Source organism: Rutilus rutilus, assembly GCF_951802725.1.
Source record: "Rutilus rutilus genome assembly, chromosome: 20".
Classification (NCBI taxonomy): domain Eukaryota; kingdom Metazoa; phylum Chordata; class Actinopteri; order Cypriniformes; family Leuciscidae; genus Rutilus; species Rutilus rutilus.
Window position 1 is genome coordinate 20,893,830 of NC_140225.1, and position 23,118 is coordinate 20,916,947.

The 23,118-nt window shown below is 40.0% G+C and overlaps 2 protein-coding genes across 2 annotated transcripts in view; one reads left to right on the forward strand and one right to left on the reverse strand.

Moving 5' to 3' along the window:
• On the forward strand, positions 1 to 16,518 carry LOC311279704 (uncharacterized protein). The gene is made up of 16 exons (XM_084391380.1): positions 1 to 203; positions 480 to 556; positions 2,812 to 2,856; positions 4,150 to 4,314; positions 4,653 to 4,738; positions 4,868 to 5,004; positions 5,600 to 5,647; positions 5,729 to 5,828; positions 5,922 to 6,060; positions 6,427 to 6,531; positions 6,695 to 6,775; positions 8,324 to 8,469; positions 8,605 to 8,793; positions 9,764 to 10,412; positions 10,784 to 10,872; positions 16,185 to 16,518. The coding sequence occupies exons 3-16, from the start codon at positions 2,836 to 2,838 to the stop codon at positions 16,270 to 16,272; spliced, it is 2,043 nt and encodes a 680-aa protein (XP_084247506.1). The 5' UTR covers positions 1 to 203; positions 480 to 556; positions 2,812 to 2,835; the 3' UTR covers positions 16,273 to 16,518.
• sos2 (son of sevenless homolog 2) overlaps positions 16,516 to 23,118 on the reverse strand; it is a 19,955-nt gene continuing 13,352 nt past the window's right edge. The window contains exons 15-23 of the mRNA XM_084391366.1: positions 22,937 to 23,056; positions 22,631 to 22,793; positions 22,405 to 22,522; positions 21,751 to 21,923; positions 19,928 to 20,044; positions 19,365 to 19,626; positions 19,233 to 19,271; positions 19,038 to 19,144; positions 16,516 to 18,438 (exon numbers count right to left, since the gene is read on the reverse strand). Coding sequence (XP_084247492.1) covers positions 17,890 to 18,438; positions 19,038 to 19,144; positions 19,233 to 19,271; positions 19,365 to 19,626; positions 19,928 to 20,044; positions 21,751 to 21,923; positions 22,405 to 22,522; positions 22,631 to 22,793; positions 22,937 to 23,056 — 1,648 coding nt within the window. The 3' untranslated portion in view covers positions 16,516 to 17,889. The remainder of the gene's footprint in view (positions 18,439 to 19,037; positions 19,145 to 19,232; positions 19,272 to 19,364; positions 19,627 to 19,927; positions 20,045 to 21,750; positions 21,924 to 22,404; positions 22,523 to 22,630; positions 22,794 to 22,936; positions 23,057 to 23,118) is intronic.

The window sequence follows — 23,118 nt, forward strand, 5'->3', positions numbered from 1 at the left end:
GGGACACCGGACGGCGCGCGCACAGTCAGTCCGTGTCCTGTCCCTCTTCCCGCAGTCAGACGCAGTGCACGACACCGGATAGACGGGACACCGGGATACAAGAGCTCAGGGAGAGACAACTACTAAAACATGAGGCCGTCACTATGTCAGAGAAATGGAATAACGTTTAAACTGAAAAAGAAATCTTGAAGATTTGCTTTCTGGTAAGTGGGCGCGCGCTGCACGGTCATCATCATCATCATTATTATTATTAATTGCGTTTAGTTTCATTATAAAGATTTGTGTTGAACACTGCATTTTTATGAATTATTAATGTGTCGTTCTCCGTCTGCTATTTAAATTTGATATAGCCTAAAGTTGCTTGATTTTACATATTGTACAAGACTGTAAATTGTTTTAAGAAATGAGAAGATCGTGAAATACTTCTGAAAAAAAATAAAACAAAACATTTATAAATCTGTTGCCACTCTCTGCTGTAGGGTGGAGCAGCTCTTTGGCAGGTATCTTTCCCCCACCTGGGGGATTCGCTGACTGGGCGTCGGGCGACCAGCTCTAGGTAAAAACACAAGCGCGCGCATTTCATAGAAACAGTGGAGGAGGTATTTAGAACTATATCTTCATCGTTAACTGTATAGTTATTGTCCTCTGTGTGAACGGGCCTTAAATCTAACACGTACACAAACCTTTCTGCATATTTAGAATTTGTTTTAGACATTATACGTTTAGTATCATCATGGTCACTGCTGGCTTGTTCCCACAATGTTGGTGATTTCAGGTTTTACCATTGCTGTGGTGACTAAATTGTTAAAAGGGCCATTCCACCGAATGGGTGACATTTGCTTGTTGTAACTCCTCAAAATGAAACTTTATTTTTTTAATCCTTTTTCAACACTGAATCTAATACTACACATATTTAAGTATTCAAAATGTGTATTGGTCAATCTCAGGCAACTTTATTTAATTTTTTTACAAGGTTTCTAAGCAGAAGATGGACGCATATATTAATTGCATTAATTCCTTTGTCTTCCCACAAGAAAGTGTTTATTTTAAAGAAATTGTTGGTTATATGTTCAAATAATTGATATTTGTGACAAAAAATCTCTATATATTAAGGCAAGATGTATTTTAATAAAAAACACAAAGCCATTTTCTCATTTTAAAGAAGACCGAAGCCTCAAATTTATATATTTTTTTATAATTCAATTTATTAAACAATTATATAAATGATGGACCAAACAAAACTGATAAAAACAGTGGTTTAACTCAAATTTTTTTAGAAGAAAAAAAATAGTAACAGAAATGAACACTTGGTAACAGGAATGAACATTGGGTAACATGAATGAGTGTCCATATGTGTGTTTATGAGAGAGAGTGTACATGACTGTGTGTGCATAAGGTTTCTGTGTTGAAGTGATGTACGATGTGCTAGTAGTACTTCACAGCGAAGGAGGTGGAAAGAGAAAGAAGGAGAGAGAGAAGAAGAGAGAGGGAGGGAGAAAAGAGAGGGTTGCGGGTGTGTTTCGCTCCTTCCATTGCAATATGCCATAAGTGGGTGTTTCTGGCACCTGCATAGTATGGGTTTTCTCCATCTTCTACAAAATATAAGAAAGACAAAAAGTTTAAGTCACTTCGTCGTGGACTGGCTTTCTGGCTGGAAGTATGGTGTTCACATTGTAAAACTAATGCTAATATCTACAATATAAGTATTGCAGCCTTAAAACTCATAATTCTGGTGAATAGTATTTTATCAACTAATATTTACAGTATTAAATAAAAAAAAAAACACGAGGACTCTACTCACTCCTGTTACTTTAACTCACTACTGTTATTTTTCATATAAGTAACAGGACTGAAAGTAACAGGATTGAGTTTTTAAGCAAAAAGTTATCAAATACATGGCATAGGGCCACATAGCATACATGCTAATAGCATGAGGACACTGAGCAAATTCTAGTGACTTACCAAAAGTTAGTATTTTTAAAATGAACAAATAAAATCTAAGAAATAATTTAGGTAACAGGACAGTATGTTGAGATTGACCTTCTCAGTCATATTTACAATTTCATCAAATATACAGAAATTAAAATGAGAGGACTTACTTTGGTCTTCCCATTGCCTTCAGAAGATCCAGATGATGCAACTTCCTGTTAAAAATGTGTCTTGTGGAGTTTTTCAGAGGGGGGGATGTGTTAGGGTAACAGGACTGAGTGAAAACCTGGGGACACGACTAAAATGTGTATTTTATCTAAAATATTAGGTAAAATGTTTTTTTCTCATGGAAAAAAAAAAACATTTTAAAGGATAGATTGGATATAAAGTCCAATAATAATAATAGATATAAAGGATATAAACAACAATGCCCAAAAATTAAGATTTCTGAAGGATTTTAATCATGTTTCATGGTAAAGTTTAGAGATAGAGAGTGAGGACATGCAGAAAATGCTATATTTTTTAGCGTTCTATGTAGTTTTTATTAATGTTTTTAAGTATACATTATACATTTTAAATTTGTAGTTAGCTTAATGTGCAGGACATTTTGCTTAATAATAAAATGTATTTTAGAGTTTATTTTCATGCAATTTTGTCCTGGGGACAGAAATGTCACCCTTTCGGTGGAATGGCTCAAAAAAACATAAAATAGATAAGATGATCATCATGGCTACTTAGTAAGTGTCATAACCGTATTGTTGTATTGTGTTTTACTACACCAACATAAATTTCAGTAGTCCCCTGCAAATTAAAGCTTCTCCGCAGAGAATGCTTACAAACCTTTGAGACTGTGTTAAATGATGTTTGTGTATCCTCACACAGAAAAGGAAATCTCATGAGGGAGACATGGAAAGAGAGATCTCTAAGGTAACAGACACACACTGACAATCTTTCAACACTTTTGAGTAATAACAAGAAACTTATATGAGCATTAAATGCATTTTCTCACATCTTCATGGGCCTTTAAACATTTGCCTTTCAAAAAGACATATTTTGGGTTGGTATGTGTAATTCAGGTTTCCCACAGTCATGGAAAATCAGGAAATATCAAATAATCTAATTGTGATTACTAGGCCTGGAAAAAATATGGAAATTAAGTCATAAAAATCACAGAAATGTATTGCCATGCTTGACTCCAAAATGTTTTTTTAAAGGGACCTATTATGCAAAATTCACTTTTTGATTCAGTTTGAACATTAATATGTCGGCAGTGTGTATATACAACCACCCTAATGGTAAAAATCCACCCACTCCTTTTTTTAAAAATCCCCATAAATCATAAGCAGTGTCTCAGAACAAGCCCCTGCCCACGAATGCTGATGGACTTGTTTATCTCCTCGCCAGAGCATTTAACATCAGCATTTAAGTAAGACATGTATTCTTATTAAAGCTATGATTCAGTCAAGAGCAGTGATTGATTTTCTGTTTTTCTTTTGTTGTTTGATTCATATTAACTGCATATTTAGCAGTAGGTGCTGTATATTACGCTGCTTTCACTTTAATACACAGATAATATACACATGCGATTTCTTTACTTGCTGTTTACGTTCACAGACATAACCGACTGTGTTTATGTGAACTTTGTTTGTTTTTGACATAAAATTGCATGTATTTGACAGTTTAAGCGCATTAAGATGTGAATGAGAACTTAGTTTAATACTCACGGGCCGTTTAATTACTCTGACAACCAGCTTTGGATGTGTGAAAACCATATATTTGAAGTTTAGACTTATATGGCTTTAAAACACATGCAAATAATAAACTTGATGATGAACAAATAATGATGATGAAGAACTGCAATGTAACATGAGCGTGACTGCGATAGAGACGACAAACAAAACAACACAGATGTTTTAGTGTTTTAGTATCTGAGGCACGAGCTGTAAAGGCTCCGCCCTCTTCTGGAAAGCAGGGTGTGGAGCAGCAGCTCATTTGCATTTAAAGATACTTCCACTCAAAAATGGGCATTTACAACATGGTATAATAAATGATCTGTGGGGTATTTTAAGCTGAAACTTCACAGACATATTAGGAACATCTATGACTTATATTACATATTGTAAAAAAGGGCATAATATGTCCCCTTTAAAAGTGCAATCAATCTGCATACAATGATTAAATATCTTCATTAAGTGTTCAGTCACATCTGGTTGTGTTCAGGTTCAAGGCATGGTGTGCGAGTTGCGGGCAGGGTTTTCTCGTGCGCTGCTGGAGCTGAATCAGATTCAGCAGGGAGATACTGACCTGCAGAGCCAGCTGGAGGACACAAGACATGGCTGCAACAAGCGCGCACTTCACCTAGAGAGTCTGGTGCTGTCCCTCAAGGTGAGGCCATACACACACGTGTCGTGTGTTGTAAATCTATTTATTTATTTGTTTATTTAATTGGGACAACGCACGTTAATGAAAATCAGTATAAAATACAAAATGTAAACGTACCGGATTATAGCAACATTGCTAATTTACATCCGTAGTCCCTAGGCAGGTAATGCAAACAATACATTACTAATAATGACAATTATTAAAATACAAATATGCATTACATAAATGACAACAATTCAATTACAGATACCACAAGCTCAAGGAAAGAAAGAAAAAGGAGAAAAAACTGTTAAAATCTGATCTGTTTGTGTTGAAGTCACTTTTTTCATGTGTCTTTTTAGGAGGAGCTGGAGGAGGTACGTTGTCAGTTTCGTCAGCTCTGTGAAACACAAGACAGAAAACCACCAGAGAATCCAGGAAGAGAGAAGTAAACACACATATATACACACACATGCGCACGCACGAGCACACACACACACACACAGACACAAATTTACCCATAGAATGTAACACTGAAACTGTTAAAGTGTGTGTGCCAATGTGTGTATGAATACAGCAATGGAGTGGATGACGGTATCGGACAGAGTGATGATGCTGCAGAGGCTCCTCCCCTTTCATCTGTGGGCGGAGCATTTCTCATACACTGCTACCTACAGGGCTTACAGGTGTGGCAATGGACCAGACAGAATACAGGTGAGCTTTCATATTTTACAAATATTTGTAATGATTCTATAAAATATGTTTTTATTTAAATATATGTTAAAGTTGGCATGAAATGGAAGTTGCGATAATCGTTTCTTTCCTATTGTGACGTATATCCAAGTTAAAATGGCTTCTTGAACAAATAAAAGTCATGTGATCTCATGTGAGTGACAGGTTGTCCCGCCCTCGTTCCAGTAAACACATCATCAGAGAATGCAAGAGGGAGGGGAAGTGATTTTTAATACAGATTAAGAGGGCACATGAATTTATTAGTAACATGAATAAAATTATGTGAACGAAAAATCATTTATAATTATCATTGCAATATTGCATTAAAAATTTGCATTGCCAATTTTGATTTCATGGTGACTTTAAAAATGATAAGGGCACATATGAATAAAAAAAAAGTATGTGCGCGATAAATCATCATTTAAACAATAAATACTGTAATATTTAATAAAAATTGTCCATTTTGATTTCAAAGTGACTTTAAAATATATGCTCATATACAATATATGTGGTGGGAATTAAATGAGAAGTAAATTATATTTAAAAAACCTCAGCGATTTTGTTTTCTGTTTCTCAGGTGTAGATGCTCTTTCCTGCCAGGTAACACACAGCTGCTTACGGCGAGGTAAATCACCTCTTCACCGAGACTTTTAACAGCTCAATATTCACATGTGGGTCCTCATGTTCCTCTGTCTCGTTCTGTCAGGCAGGAGGCGCGGTGTGGTGGAGATGCTGTTGCAGTCTGAGCGCGATTATGTGTCTAGTTTGAATCAGCTTCTTGAGAAATATAAATCTACAGAGCAAAAGTAGAGAACTATATTATCACTATTTCATGTCATCTCTTTATCTCTGTCTGTATCACGGACTATAACAAGCGTGTTTGTGTGTTTCTGAGACAGTGTGGCGTTTGTAAAGCATATTGATCAGATGCTACAGCGCCACCTGCTGTTCCGCAACACCCTAGAAGAACGCCTGACCACGAATGAGAGAAGCTGTGCAGCTGGGGAGGCTTTTCTCAACCTCACTGGACAGAACAATGTAAAATAATAATCTGTTATCCCTCATTAAATGTATCAAAAGTGTCAGTAAAGACTTTTACATTGCAACAAAAAAATCTATTTCATATAAATACTTTCTATTCTTCAAAGAATCCTGAAAAAAAACGTTTTCTAACAAATATTAAGGAACACAACAGGAATACGTTACAATTTAAAATATATTACAGTAGAAAACATCTTTTTAAAATGTTAATATTTTCACAGTATTACTGTTTTTACCATACATTTTGATCAAATAAATGCCAGCAATGGTGCTCTAAAGAGACTTTTCTTTTTTTAAAACATAACTGACTGACCCCAAACTTTTAAAAATAAATGCATTCATTCATTACTTGTCTCTCTGCAGAAGTCTTTCTCTGATGCATATCTTGGATATGTGTACGGTCTGGGAACTGTCCTGAGAACAGAGTTCAGTACAACTTCACCCCACAACAATCCACAAAACGCTCAGGCAAGATCTTCCTGTTTCATGTTATGAAACGTTACAATATTTAAAGTTTTGAATGCAAGGGACTATGAGATGTGTCTAGAGCAACCAGGCCCTTTTATATCTAAGTGCACGAACAAGTCTATTGATTTATTTCATGTAATTATTTATAATACTTTTCTGCTAGGAGGAGAAAGAGAGCTGCAGATTGCTTTCACTACTGTTCGCTCCTGTTTCCCGCATCCACGCATACCTGAACATTATACAGGTGAGTCACATGCTTGCAAATGAACTTGGTAAGAATAAATGAAATAAATTGTCAGCCTTAATAAAAAAAATACATGCTATTTTGATATGTTAAATGTGTGGTTGATTATTATTTAACTTTTTTAACTTTAGTTAGTGTGTAATATTGCTGTTTAAGCATAAACAACATCTGCAAAGTTATGACGCTCAAAGTTCAATGCAAAGGGAGATTATTTTACATAAATCGCGTTTTAAGGACTACAACAAACGGCTGGTAGGGACTACACAAGCTTCCTCCCGGGTTAGTGACATCACTAACCCTTAAATTTACATAAACCCCCGCCCCCGGGAACACGATTTATAGATTATCATGACAGAATATGTTAATCAATGACTAGAAGATAGTTAACTCCAGCTAACATAAAAGGCTAAAAGTTTTTGAAATTTTCAGTGTGTCTGTGTGAGGTAATTGGAGCTGCTAACGCACAAGCTCTTGAAACTCCACCCTCTTTGCCGGGAGCAGCAGCTCATTTACATTTAAAGGGACACACACAAAAATGGTGAGTTTTTGCTCACCCTCAAAAAGTGACAATTTTAACATGCTATAAAAATTATCTGTGGAGTATTTTGAGCTAAAACTTCACATACACACTCAGGGGACATCAGAGACATCTTGTGAAAAGGGAATTATACCATCCCTTTAAATTGTGTACATCCTTTTAAGGTGATACAGTAAAAATGTGAAATATTATTACTTTTTTTAATAATTGTAATTTATTCCTGTTATGGTAAAGCTGAATTTTCATTACTCTAGTCTTCAGTGTCACATGACCCTTCAGAAATCATTCTAATATTTGGTGCTCAAGAAACATTTCTGATTATTATCAGTGTTAAAATCAGTTGGTCTGCTAAATATTTTTGTGGACAGTTTTTTTATGTAGTTGCACATTTTATTGATTTAAAGTACTATACATACTTGATGAGCTTCCATTGTAAGTACATTACTGCAAACATGTTTGTTGTTAGCTTTTACAAACTGAGAGATGAGTCAAAAACATTTTCTGTGGTAATAGACAGCATGACATAGACACGTGCTGAATTCAGTAGGTCAGCAGATTTCAAGAGGTTATATTTAATCCAGAATATTCTATTAGCCATCTTTAGTTTCAGTCATCACTGAAATGTGCAACCTGACTCAATTAAACAGCTGATGTTGTATTAGGAATATATAGTCAAGATACTTCTGAACTTATAAATGTAGAAATAGAGAAAAGGTTGTGATGCTAGACGTGACGCTAGGGTTGTAACCCGTCAGTTGGCACTGAATGCTACGGCACAGTTGAGCAGGTCCAGATGGCATTACTGCATTGCTGAACTCGTGCCACCTTAGGTCTGCTTTGCTCACTACTGCACTACTGTCTGAGGAAGTAAATCGTTGCCAAGCACTTCACTACAGAAAGTGTACATTTTCTTCCTAAAATGCAGTCTGCTATTTTCTAAGGGATTTTAATTTCCAGTGTTGCTACAAAAGACACTGCATCTTCTCCACTGCACTTCCTATTTCCACCAGGCTCTGTTACGCAGTTCTGGCGCTGGGCACGCAGACTGGTGTTCACTACAGGAGAGCGAGCGGGTGCTGTGGGATCTCTGCACAAGCTGTCACATGACCTTGGAGAAGGCGGGGCCATGCAAAGAGGGGCTGGGGTCTAAACAAGGGTCAGTGTTTTTTGATTATTTTGTCTGTCACGTAAGGCTTCAGTAAATGTGAATTGTATGAAGTGCTATTCTGTCTAACTGGTTAAAGCTGGCTTTTGTGGCAGGTGGTTGATGCTAATTTTAGTGTGTCTGCAGTTTGAGAAGCAGGTGCTGTGCCGAGAGCCCCGACGGTGGTCCTTCCGCCTTTACTAAGTACTGTGCCAACACTAATGTGCATTCAGCCAGTGTCACAGCGGGCGCAGGCATAGACAGCACTGTACACCAGAGGAAATGCTGTCGCGTTGGCATCTCACAGACGCTACCTCGGCCCAGTGGCATCTTAAGGTATGTCATCAGAAATTAGAGCAAAATAAAAGTCACTTTAAGACATCAGTCACATTTTCTTAGAAAATAATCAAGCTAGTTTGACTGCATTTAAATTAAATGAATAAATTTGCATATAGCCTAATAATCTGTTAAAAATCTGACTGATAACAATCAGAATAAAAAGCCTTCATGTTAACACTTCAACTGGAAGAAAATTATCTGATCAAGCTCGGTTTGAGAGCTATTTCTATCCAATTTCAAGAGATGATGCAGATCTTAAATAATATGTATAAACATTTGAATCTGGCTACTTAAATAACTGGATACAGATACACCTCTATTAAATCTCTTTAAAAAATAAGAATAAATTACTTACAAATAATAAATACCAAAAAATATAAATGTATAAAAGCAAATTCTAACAAATTAAATTAAACTTAAGGGAGATTAATCAATAGAGTTAAGGAATTCCTGCTTTAAGGGTTAAAATACATTTTTTTAAATGATTTAAACATTTAAACAAATCTAAATGTACTGAAATGTATTAAATTGAATCAAACTTTGGAGCCTGTAAGTACAGATTATATTCGAATAATTTCTATTGGCTGTAGAGCAATTACAAAATAAATGGCAATTATTTAATGTTTAAACATCACAAAGTGGTGATAAAACCGAGGTAGCGACAGATTATTGAAAAAGAGGTTTTTTTTAGATGGGTCCTATAAATAGGTTGCTTGGATTTTGAGATGCGATCCAGTTATGACATATTGATAAAAAATGATGTGGTCTATATATATATATATAAAAAATGTATTAAAAAAATCCCTCATAAAAGCAGTATGTGTGTAATTTACAATTAGATTAAACATAATAAGGATTGACTTATTTTATTTGGGGGGGGGGGGGGGGGGGGGGGGGGGTTGCTTACCTATATTAAACAATAAAAAAATTGTATCTACATAATGAAACAGCAACTGTTTCCCCTCAGAAATGGCCGTGAGCATATTTGTGAGCTGCCACTTGGTGGCTGGACTACAGAATACAAGTGGAATGGCAGCGCAGGGCAGAGCCACACGGGTCCTATCTGCGTACCCTTCGTTTGTCATCCTAGAGAGGCCGGTCGGTTTCTGAACCCTGGGCCACCTGTTGACGTAGGGGGAAACCTCACCACTGCTGCCAAGAGTCAGAGCTCCTCGGCTGGTCTGGCCATACGTGTTTGTGGGTCTCCGGGGCTTGATGGACGCGTTTACACATCTGACCTTTGCCCTCCACCCCCTCGTCTCGATGATGGGGACACAGACTGCGACGTGGCCGATGCATCAGTGTTTGACTTCTCCTCTGTGACGACCTGTAGCCCAGATGAAACTTTAAATCGGCTTAGGGGAGCGGAGGCTCATGATGATGAGGATGATGATGAAGAGGACAACGAGGTTCCAGTTCTCCTCAAACCTTCATACACTCACAACACTTCAGCCGTACAGGCAGGGGGAAGCTTATGCATGCCGTGGCAGATTCCCAGACGGGCTCCTATTCCTGCCGAGGTTCGCATTGGGATTCAAGGAAAAACTCGTGCCCCAAAACCTCACAGAATCCCCGCCAGTGCCTTTCGGCCGATTTGGGAGCCAATTTACTCACAGGTTTGAGGCATCGCATGAAAATTAGCACAAGACTACTGCATCCTACAACTTTTAATCATAATTTTTTTTCCCTGATGTTCATTTATAATGATGTTCAAGCTGTTTTGCACTAAAAACATTGTAATTCAGTTTCACATGAACATTTTACACCGTCTTTTTGACCCATAGAATCCCGTTGTGCTGTATCAAAATTTTGGGATGACAATTTTTTGCAGCTTAGTTTCAACATCGTTTTGAGATGTGTAAGTTACATTATGTAGTTTTATTCAAGAAGAGCAACTGACCCCTTGAGATACAGTTCAAGCTAGTCTGAAATGGAGAGGTAAATACTACCAAAACATTAACAAAACCACTCACCTTTTCTCTTTCAGAGTGATGTGACTCCTGCAAAAGAGAACTCTGTGTCTTTCAGCTCAACCAATCAAATCATGAATCAACAGCAAGAGACTGACCAATCACGGTAAGAGTCGTATAGCTGCGTTTGGAATAGCATGCTACCTTGATGACCAAAATGTGCAGTATACGACAAAACATTTAATAACCTCAGTAACCTCAGCATCAGTAACTGACGCTTATGGGGAAAACTCGTTTTTTCTCCGAATACTGAAGCCTGATTGGTTCATGGCTTGAAATGGTTCATTGGTTCAAATGGCTTTTCAGCCCGCCAAAACGGAGGGGGCAGACTGCCTATTTAAGTTGCGCTGAAAGCCATTTTCATCAGGATTTTTCTCCAAGCGCGAAGTTCATCTCTTCACTGACTCAGAAGAGAAGAAGATAGAAGCCTTTGAAAACAATCATTGAAACAAGCCTCAAGCAGCGGATTAATGGCGCTTCAACAGCTGCAGCTGACTCGTGGACAAGCACACCGAATGCATCGCTTGCCTGGGATGTGCCCACGCCAAGGCTGCACTAACCACCTCGCACGCCCTAATAGGGTGAGGGTCCTCTCCACCAGGGGAACGGCCTCCTCTTGGGCTTGGTCTAAAGGAGTGTAAATTGACGACATCTGTGCGGCGGCCAGCTGGCCTTCGCCATCCACCTTTAAAAGGTTCTACAACTTAGAAGTCCCTGCTCTTCAGCGCTGATATTGTCTGCTTAACCAGTATCGAAAAATTCTGACGAAAATAGCTATCAGCGTGATTTAAATAGACAGTCGGCCCCGCCCATTTGGTGGGCTGAAAAGTCATTTGTCTGTGAGGTAAACAGACGAAAATCAATCAGGCTTCAGTATTCAGAGAAAAATTTAGTGTTCTCCATAAGAGTCAATTACTGACACAATGCTCATTCCCGTTATCTCAGGGAATGCTAGTTATGCATGAAACTGTGGTTCTGTGAATTCCGGATGACCGCCAGAGGCAGTGTAAACAATATTAGATTATAGCAGCGCCAGCCAGATATGTTGAGAGAATATACCAACAAAGTCACTTAGTGATGTATGCTGAACCCTGGGGGTTATAAGCCACAGTAGCTCAGCACTCGGTTTACCTTTCTCGGGCATTCAGATTGACTAAGAACTCTGGCAGTCATCCAGAGTTCACAGAACCACAGTTACATGCGTAACTAGAGTTCTGTTTCATTCTTACTGACTGCCAGAGGCAGTGTAAACACTATTGGATGACACATACAAACATAGTAATGAGGAATGCCACCCACCTGAGGAAAAATTAAGGCTGCTCCTGGAGAACCGCAGAACTCACAACATGATGAGCAGCAATGTTGGCCTTATAAAACCTGGCAAACGTGCATGGAGAAGCCCAGGTAGTGGCAGTGCAGATGTCCGCCAATGAATCTCCTCTGAAATTGGCCTATGAAGATGAGATGACCCTAAGGCAGCAGGGAAACCATTGCCCTGGGGTCTAACTTGCCATTCAAATAGGGTCATCTCATCTTCATGGGCCATTTTTAGAGGAGATTCATTGGCGATTCAACAGTCTCCACTATCCAGTTTGACAACCTCTGCTTCGACACTGGAGCACCTTCCTTCACACAACCTTAGCAGACAAATATCTGGTCTGACTTTCTAAATTGAGCAGTAGTGTCCACATAACACTTCAAGCCACAAACAGGATGCAAAAGTTGAGCACTTGAATCAGTCTGAAAAGAGGCCAGTTCAATGTGGTGGTTTGAACTGAGGAAGATGGACTTTTGGAAGAAAAGAAGGACTGGGTCTAAGGACCACCCGAGAGTAATCTGGCAACCAACGCACAATTCGCTAACAGACAGCAACTCACTGGCTCATTTTTAAGAAGCAATAGCCAACAAAAAAGCAGTCTTCAAGGATATCCATTTAATGTCAATGCTTTGTGCACGAGTGGCAAATCCCACACAGGAAAGAGAGGATTCAGAGCAGGTTTCAGATGACGTGCACCCTTCAAAAAACTGCAGACAAGACTGAGATCCAAGAGAAGGTCCCCCAACTTGAACATGATATGCAGAAATTGCAGTGACGTACACTTTCAAAGTGGAAGCCACTTTGCTCTCCTCAAGAAAATGTTGAAGAAAGCTTAAGATGCTCGGAATGTCACATGTTACAGGATCAAGCCCCTGCTCCTCACACCATGCAGAAAAAATCTTCCAACGGGAAGCATAAATCTGTCGTGTGTTAGAAGCCCCAGCATTAGAGACGGTGTGAATATCCGCAGGGTCACAATGCTCCAGAGAAGAATTTAACCCAATGGCCAGACCCAAAGCTCCAGACGAGCTGGATGCGGGTGCCAGGCGCTGGCCTCCCGCTGGGAGAGGATGTCTTTCTTGGCGGAAAGCTTCTATTAATTGCCTGTCAGAAGTCTCAGCAACAAAGGAAACCATGGCCTTGCTGGCCATCATTCTGTGTTACGTCTCCCATTACAGAGGGATAGGTGGGAACGCATATAGTAGGCAGGGTATCCTGGCCCAAGGTACTGGACACTTATGTCTTTGCGAACCATAAGCGACAGTGAGTGGACATCTCTGAAGCAGATTTCGTGCACTACATCTGGATGAAGCCTCCATTCTCCTGGATGTACTCGATCCCTGGAAAGAGCATCCTGAGGTGGAGTAAAACCAGGGGAATCACCACTGTAGCAGCTGTTAATATCCCTATTAGTCGTAGGACCACCCAGTACTGCAAAAACACACCCGGGCGAAAGCGAGCCGAGAATTGCAGAATGTTCGTCACACGTTCCTGAGACGGAGGTAGACATGCAGGAATTCAGGGTCATTCCTATGAATGTGATGGTCTGTGTTGGAATCAGATGGCTATTTTTCGCATTTACAGAAAAACCCAACTTCTGTACGTGTCTCAAAAATAGTCTGATCTCTTGCACAGCCTGTCGTGTTGAGGGGGCCCAAAGAAGCCAGTCGTCCAAATGAGGCAGAATACGCATACCTCTCATCCAAAGAGACAGAGCTGCGTTCACACACCTTGTGAAGACACAAGAAGCAAGAGAAAGACTGAAAGGTAGAACTTTTGCAGAATTTCTGTGATAAACAACAATTGGGATGTGAAAGTATGCATCTTTCAGATCGACACTTAAAAACATCCTAAAGGATCCGTCCGTCAGTTGATGAGTGGACTCAGTAAGCTTTACCCTCTTTTCCAAGTTCCGGAACATTAGGACCAAAAAGATGCCCGGTAACAAGTGGAATATCTCTCAAGGTTTTCTTACAGTCCTCAGGTAGCCATGCTTGGGCAAGCAACATTTGGGCTGTAAGACTACCCAACTAGCGAGTCACGTGGCCCATTGCCAAAAAAGCAGTTTGCAGAAACTGTGAAATCGGGGGATAAACATTTACTGGTTCCATCGTACTGGTGGCAGCAAGAAGTAGCTAAAAGGTTTCTGCATGGGTTATGCAAGCAACAGACTCGTATGCCTATTTAACAATGATTCTGTGCGACCACATTGCGCACTGGGACATTGCACATTCCCTCATAGAGCCTCATCAGGAGACATCAAAGCTGCAACGGGCTGCTCTATTTCCGGATCACGACTCACCCCAATGGAATCTGCTTCAGCCATAGATGCTAACGTCCGAGCAATCTTTGAGCGCCGCTTAGGCAGACCAGAACCTGTGAGGGCATTTGAAAATTCAGCCACAAAATTTTTATATGGTGGCATAGCAAAGGTAGTCGCAGCTGTGGCCTGCCTGAAAAAAACGTTGGCTTGGGCAGATTGGACAGGTGACTTATCAAGTCCTAGACCAGCATTTGCCATTCGAAGCACGGCCAAAGTATCATCAGAAAAGGACTGGACCTGTCCAGATCACTGAACTGACCCCCAACTAGACCCCTCCACTGCTGGATAACCAGTGAAAACATTCTGAGGGGATGGTTGTGCAGCAACATCCACAGCATCCCCATGATCACGAAAAAAAGAATCCGAAGCACTCGTAGAAAGCACATCCAAGTCAGAATGATGTGAAAAACAAGGGGAATCAATAGACTCTTAACCAGCTCCCTGATTCTGAACATTCTCTTCATCCTGTGTCATCTTCACAGGTGTAGCAAATGTGACAGGCTGAAGCGAGTGAAGCAGGCGTTTCAGCTTCGCCATCTTAGAAAGCACAGAAACCGTCTTAGAAAGTGAATTTTTCATCAAAACACAAATGTTTCTCACTTCGTGATGTGGCCCTCTCTTAGATGGGAGGGTAGCGCCGGGTGCTGCAGATGCCCTGCGCTTCAGAGTGCGCGAACGGGCTACATCCAACTGTCCGAGTTTCACCGTTGAATTAGGGTCTAACTCTGCAAGACGGAGCCGTCGTTCAGACATAGGTAAAAGACTGCAGTGCAGACACGGGTCTGTGAGAGCCTCTCAGATGTTGAACACCCAAACATGAAGGGCAGACGTCATGACCATCGTCCGGGAGAAGATTATTACGACACAGCTTACAAGTCAGTGGGAAACCAGTGGCCATCTAGCTGAGCCATATTTACTCGATAATAACACCCTCAGATAGCACCGTAAGGTTTAAAGTCAAGCGGAATGATGGTAATGAAGCAACGAAACAGGCGAGAAAAGTAACAGGATTCCTTCCTTTCTGCAAATAAAGAGGCCTAAAAGGACCAATGGATTGAACTGAGGTGCACAGAGTATAACATCAATTTAAAGGAAAAACACTCAGAACAACTGAATAGATGATTATGTCAAAGGGAGACTGTTAACCTATAGGCGCGGAAAACACCAGTTTTACCAACGAAAAGCAATGAAACTCACTTCCCCACCACAATAATCCGTCCCGTCCAGCAACCTATCACTCAAAAGGAACTGCAGCAATTAGCAAACCACAATGATCCAATCAATTCCCAAAAGACAAAATCAAGTCCCGCCCTTATGTCTCATTTGAGAAGCTGTTTTACTTGTATATACATCAAAATAAGGAAGAAAAGATGATCACAACTTCTGTTGTGAAGTCCTTCTACAAATCTAACGACAAAAGCATTTAATGCACAAGATACTGTACCAATAAAATTGCAGTGTCAAGTTGGGAGTGTTTTGCTTAATTTCAGCAACATATTCAACAGCACTCACCTCTGAGGTCACTGTCTGCAGAGCCACTAAACCCCAAACTATATATGCCTGCAATAGAATATTGTGAAATAGTGATAAAAAAAAAAATTCTCCAAAAATGGCAGGCGGTATGCTATTCCAAACATACCAAATGAAGATTTATCTGAAAGCTCAGTACTGTATGTCAATACAATTATGTGCATTGTTATCCCTGTGCTAAACTTAAAACTGTGTGATGCCATTTAAGGGCACTTTAAAGTGGTAATGTGTGCATCTGTTGTTTTAGATCAGCATATAGAGGTACTGGAGTCCAGCGGGCTGAAGCAGTGTGGCATGACAGTGAGGACAGTGAAGGACCCTGCAGTACAGTCTGACACACTCTCATGCCAGCAAACAATTAATATTCATGAGTCTGCACTGATGCAATCAATCATACATCTGTTTTTTTTTTTTTTTTTTTATAAAATGACAACAGTTCCTCTCACTGTGAACTGACATGCAGCAACAGCACACTCACGACAGCTAAATTCAACAAAAGTTTTCCAGCATGATTTGATTTGTCAGAGAGAATAAATGTAACAGAATGCACATTAAGTCAGAGGAATAAAAACATTCCGTAGAAAATAAGACTGCGTGTTTATTAATGAGTCTCATGGAGAACATGGTACAAAAGCAGTTACAGGCCTTGAATGCGCACAGACACACATACACACACACACACATACAGAAACAGTGAGTTTTTGGGGATTTACTAACACTTCAAACCAATTGACAAATCAGCTCAGTGGGAAAGGCCAGTATGAGTGTCTACACATACAGGATGTGACATCACTACAGAACACTGCAGTCCCTCTATGGCTGATCGCCATGGTCAATTTGATAGGAATTGCTCTGGTGACAAAGCCCTTCCTGTGTGGACCTGGTTTGGTTGATGAGAGGACCTGAATGAAAGCAGGAGGCATGATTTACAATAGAACATTCGGCCCGCAGCGCTGTGTCCCTAAGTACATGAGTTTGGGACACAGCCCGACGGTTGTCCCGGCCAGCCCAGAGGACGGGGGTCAGCAGGACAGGGTCATAAGGTCACAGGATTGTGAGTTTGAGTCCTCTGCTTCTTTGTAACAGTACTGCCCTAAAGTGCAAAAAAAGGCTCACCGCACACTATTAAGACACACAAACTTGACACTGGTCCACACCAAACACTCTACAACAGTGTGTGAATCTGGTGGGTCTCAGACTGAGATTGTCAGTAGATACATCAGCAACTGGGGCGCCGAGGTGAGAAGTGAGGGCAGATATGTTACTCTGTACAGAATACTTGGAGCACGCGCACACACACACACACACACACACACACGCGCGCACGAACGGAGGTGTTGTCTAGACATTTGTTCTAAGCATGGTCAAGGCGAATGCTTTCAGACACTTCAATTTTGTTCAGTACTGATATTGAAGGCACATTAAGAGTCTGGAGCGAAAATCACGAGTCGTAAGTATTGGTGGAGGGGTGTGGCTTGTGATGAATCGATGAATAGATGAGTACGCCTTGGGGGGGAGGGGGGGTTAAGACATCATATTGGCTTTAAATAGTGTGAGGAAAAACCCTCACCAAAATGTCAAGAGTTCACCTGAAGGGTACAATCTCTGGTCAAGGTCACAGCTGTGAGTTAAAGGCAACTGAAGAGAGGCGTGCTGAGGGTGTTCGGGTTGAACCCTGGTTGACCTTTGACCTGCAACCAAATAAACATCCACAGCAGAGTCTAATGATGGTGAAAGGCCTCAGAGCTGCATTTTCATTCGAGAATGTGCTGTTGACGAGCACATGACCTTGCGTAGCTCTGCATGCTGAACGCGAAAGAAAATGAGTGAATCACATTCCTCAAGAGCAATGACCATCTTCAGGTTTCGACTAGCATCAGATTGTCTGGTTCCAGGTTAAACAATGTTAAAACACACACACACTCGCGTCTCTATTTTAGGGCGGGATGCTCTTATTCGTTGCTGTCCCTGTTGTCGACTAGCGAGAGAGTGTGTAGCGATGGTTGCGAGAGAGTGTGTGTTGATTGAGAGAGTTCTCTCTTGTAAGTCTTGGGTGGCAGTTTTGGCAGCGCGGGGGTGGAGTTGTGACGAGGCGGTATGGGAGGTGCTTGAGTGGGTGGGGGCAGGTGGACCAGAATGGGCTGACTGAAGCTGGGCGTGCAGGGGCGGCGAGGCACGCGTGGAGAAGGTGTGCCCGGGGGCGGAGCACGGGGAGAGGGCGTGCCGGGTGGGGTGTTGGGAGTGCTAGGCGAGCTGGTGAAGTCCCAGTGGAAACGGATCCCTGGAGATGGCTGCATGTTCACCGGGTAGTTGATGAAGATCTCGGGTGGTCGTTGTGGAACCGGTGGAGGCGTGTCTGGAAGGGGATCGCGGGGCGGAGGAGGTGGGGGGCTCGGCAGCGGCCCCTCCGTCGGCCCGTTGATCACCGGAACGCGTGGCTGCAGGCGAGGAGGAGGAGGCAGTCGTGGTGGAATGGCGGGAGGACTTTCAGACCTGAAACTCTGCAAAGAATAGATTGCACTCGTGTGAATGTGTGACGGCACAAATGAAAGCATTTTCACAAGGGTTCTCCTACTTTTGGACCCCATAGTAATGTGTATGGCTATGTACTACAACATGTGGCGGTAGTGATTATTGTATCGTTGCACTGGAGTAGCTCTAAATGTGGGCTCTGCCATTAAATGAAAAATAAAACATGATGGAATGATACAATGAAGAGTGAAAGTAAGAGAAGTTCATACATTTTATAAGGCATAATTTAAGCATGAAAATGACTAGAGAAAAACTCTATTACTAAACAAATTAAACCAACTAATATGATTCGCATTCTATGTCCATTCTTCTTTTTTTTTTATTACAAATGCAATGATAATACAGGTATTGGTAAGTACACAACAAAATGAAAGCATCGGTATCATACTCATTCTGGAAAATCAACATTAGGGAATGATTTTAAAAAAAAAGTGTTGCGTGTTTTCAAAAATTAAGAGAAATATTTAGTTAAAAGCTGTAGTTTGCAAAAGCGTGCCTCTTAATTTTTTAAATCATAAGTAGCACGTATAGTTTCAAAGTATCTTCCTCAACACAGTATGTAAGTCACCTTGGACTCTGAAGAGGTATCTTTCCTGCGGGGAGGTAATGGAGGGGGTTTAAGAAGCTCATCGCCCATCAACTGGTGTAAACTGCCACATGACACAGACTGGAACTCTGACAAAAAGACAAGTATACAGTCTTATGGTCTGTCACAAAAAACATAAGCAGAAGAGCACTGCTTGAGGAAAATCATAAAACTTACTGGACTGGGGCAGCAAAACTGGGGCAAATATGGTGTTACCTGCAGAAAAACACAAAATGGCATTTAGGTCATGCATAACTTTGTTCGTAGCTGATTGGTATCCACTGAGCTGCCACAGATCCCCTCTCTCACCGCAGGAGCTGCTCAGGTCGTGCTCCATGAACACAGAGTTGAAGTCAGAGCTGGCAGACTGTGGAGGCGTGGGTGTGTTCGGAGAGGTGGGGAGAGAAGGAGGGGTTTCAGGTTCTGTTTCTGCGATGCTTCTGAAGGTGATTTTGTGAGGTGGTTCTCGTTCTAATGGCACTGGGTGACCTTTCAGCGTTCCTCCTCCTCCTGACGCCTGCCGCACCGGCCGAACGCCGGGAGACTTCAGAGTATACATAGTCTTTCTGGGCTATATGACACAACACACTCAGTTGCAAGACAAAACTGTCTGTAAACACTTCACATTACCCACAGTGAAAAGGAAACAACACATTCTGACTCCATTTTATTCATGTTAAAGTGACCAAGTTCTTGAAGAGTTCCTTTAAAAAAAAAAAACTTTAATGACAAAGTTTAAAAAAATCTTAAACAACATGTAAACGTAAAAAAAGGTGGGTTTTTTATTATTTGATCATTAAAATAGAGTAATTTAGACACCATCCTGAGTCATCTCTTAACTATGACATACAGTGATTTTAACAAAAACTCACAAATCTGGATGGTTGTTTGCAGTTCCGTGGTTCGATCTCTAGAGACTTGTTGAACAGGTAGTCAGAAAACTCCTTTTCACTCATGTTTTCCATTGGATTCAGATTCTCAAAAAACCTCTGCAAGACAAAAAGACAATCTCAAATCCAGGGCTCTGAACCGGTTCAAGGAACGAAAACGAAAACCGGAAACGAACGAAATTTGAACAGGAACAAAAACGAAACCGAAAACAAAATCAATTTTAATCGTTCTGAACAGAAACGTTTATTTAAAATGACTATAAACCGGTTAATAACGTTATTTTATCGTTCTCTTTAATATTTTAATTTGCCATTGACCAATCATAAATTTAGTAGTTCAGAATTGTGACGTTGACGATTTGTACAAACTTGCAATTGCACTACCGGTAACGCAAGTCAGCGTAGAGCGCGCATTTTCATGCCTCAAGTACATTCTTTCCCCACTGAGGTCTTCAATGAATGCACAGGTATTGGAGGACATTCTTTTCGTACGTTTAAACAAGCAGTACGGACTTTAAGCTCAAAAAGTTTATGGATTTCGTATAAGTGCTAGCAACTATCGCACATTTTTTTCTATAGTCTTTCAGGTAGCCAAAAACAGGACAGGTAAATGTTTTCTTTATAGACTTTTAATGCTTTGTATTAAAAATAGTAGAAAATTTGTTGTAGTTTTACAATGTTATTGCATTAAGTGATCGTGCTTCGCAGAATGAAATTGTTTATGTGATGCAGTGTTGCGCAGTGTTTGCTTTGAAATTAGCAGTTGACGGTACATTAAAAGAGCAATGATTGTCCAGTTTATATAATTTTTATATCATGTAATTTCTAAAACAATTCGTGTTGCAAAAAAAATAAAAATAATAATAATAATAGGTACAAATAATTGTATCAAAAGAATTAGCCATAAGAGTGCCAATTTCGATTGTCTAACGGTCCAGTAAAACAGGTCAATATTTTTCCAGCTGTTTATGCTTTGTAATTAATACAGGTATTTCTGTTGTGGTTTTAACAATGTTATGAAATAAATGTTCAAGTTTAATTATCATGCGTTATCTTATTTTTGAGTGAAAATTAGTCTTATTTATACATATTTGTTTAAAGTATAGGCTAAATTAAAATAACGTTATTAACCGGTATTTTATCTAATCAAACCGGTTTCGGAACGGTAATGTTTAACGAGGAACGCAAAAACGGAAACGTTAAAATATCGATTCTGCTCGGAGTGAACCGATTGATTTTTTTTTCCGTTTTTAAGCCCTGCTCAAATCTCATTTTCTCCTCGGGTCATTTTGACCCGAAATTAAAGTGGAGCATTCATTGGAGTGGTCCTAGACTTTGGGAGATTTGTCGCACTTGAACTTGGAATACACCAATAAATTTGACTGGATTCTATGATTGTGATTGTAATAAAAATAGTAACAAATCCTTCCCTTGCGAGTCAATTTGACACCCGTAGGAATGAATGGGAAATGGGATTTTTAGTTATGTCTTTTTTTTTCTTTTCTTTTTTTCTGCCACAATCCAGAACAAAAACACTCACAAATGAAGATATGAGACTGCATAACATCCCCAAAGCAGAACACACTCACATGCATACACACATAAAACAGAGGCCATGGTTTTTTTTGTAATAAAAATCAATCAGTCACAATGCAGACTGCACACATATATGAAGTGGTTAGATTAAAACATTTAGGGCTTCGGGTAATTTGTGACAGGTACAGGAAGAGAGGAAAAGGGTTAAACTCATGATAATGAGAGGGGGGAATAGGAAAACAGTGTGAGTGATAGATGAACATATAAACCTTTATGTCGTGTTCTACTTTGAGGCAGTAGGGTTGGTTCTGGTACTGCTGGATTTCTCCAGTGATTTCTGCTACTTTGCGTCTTTTGCTAAAGTTGATCAGTTCTTTTCCGTCACGCTTTAGGAAATCTGGATTCCCCTCTTCAGTCTTCAAAATGTTAGTCAGGTAGATACCTGAATACACAAAACAGACAGGAAACATCACATATGCCGTACACTTACTCTTCATTAGTTTGGGGACAGTAAGATTTTTGTTTTTAAAGAAATGAATGCTTTTATTCAGGTAGGACAGATTAAATGAATCAAAATAAACGTTTTCAATTTCAAATAACTTTCTATTCATTTAAGAATCAGTTTCCACAAAAATATTAAGTGACACAACAGTTTTTTTAAAGTCTGGAGAAATGGCTGCAAAAATTCAGCTTTGCCATCACAGGAATACATTATATTTTCAAATATATTCATCATATAGAAAACAGTTATTTTAAATTGTAATATTTCACAATATTACTGGTTTCACTGTATAAATACAGTAAATAAATGCAGCCTTGGAGAGCATTTAAAAAATAAATAAATAATTGCCATCCCCAAACTTTTGCACAGTAGTGTAATTGTATATACATGCTAGTTTGTTACAAGCAGCTCTTTCTCTTACCAAAGAAGGGTACACAAGGTGGGTTGATGGATTTGAGCTTGGCGAGGTATTTCTTAAAATGATCCTGACTAAGTTCAACGGCTTCCTCTAGAATCCTCCTCTTCCTCTCAGGCACGGCCTACATATAAACAACAAAACCACACATACTGTACCGTTATCTGGTTATCTGTCATTTACTATTCAGATTCACATTGTGAGTGCATTCAATAATAAATGAACAGGTCACCTCAAAGGTGTGGTCCAGACGATACACCGGTACTGAGTTGATGGCGCTTACAATCTCCAAAACTCCATTAAAGTTATTGAGCTCTTGAAACACCTGCAGGATCTCAATAATACGGGAGAACACAGCAACCCTCTCGTCCACATTTTCAGCCTCTACTATACACCTGAGTGACAGAGAGAGAAATTAAGAATTAAAGTACTTATATAATTTAAAATATTGAGACTGGTGATAATGGTTTTTCTGCAAGATAAAATGTGTTGTATTGTTCATGGAGACGATGCAGTTGGCTAAGGGCTAGTTACTCACTTCTCAAACCACAGTGTGAGGTTGGTTGTGTGTCTGATCATCCTCAGCAGATTGGGAGAATTCTTCTCTTTATCTTCCTTTGTCCAAACACTGCCTACCAGCTCAGATGGACGAACGGCTCTATGCAAACAAATGTACAATAGTTAGTTAATGTACTGTCTTTCTTATTCTCATGCTTAAGG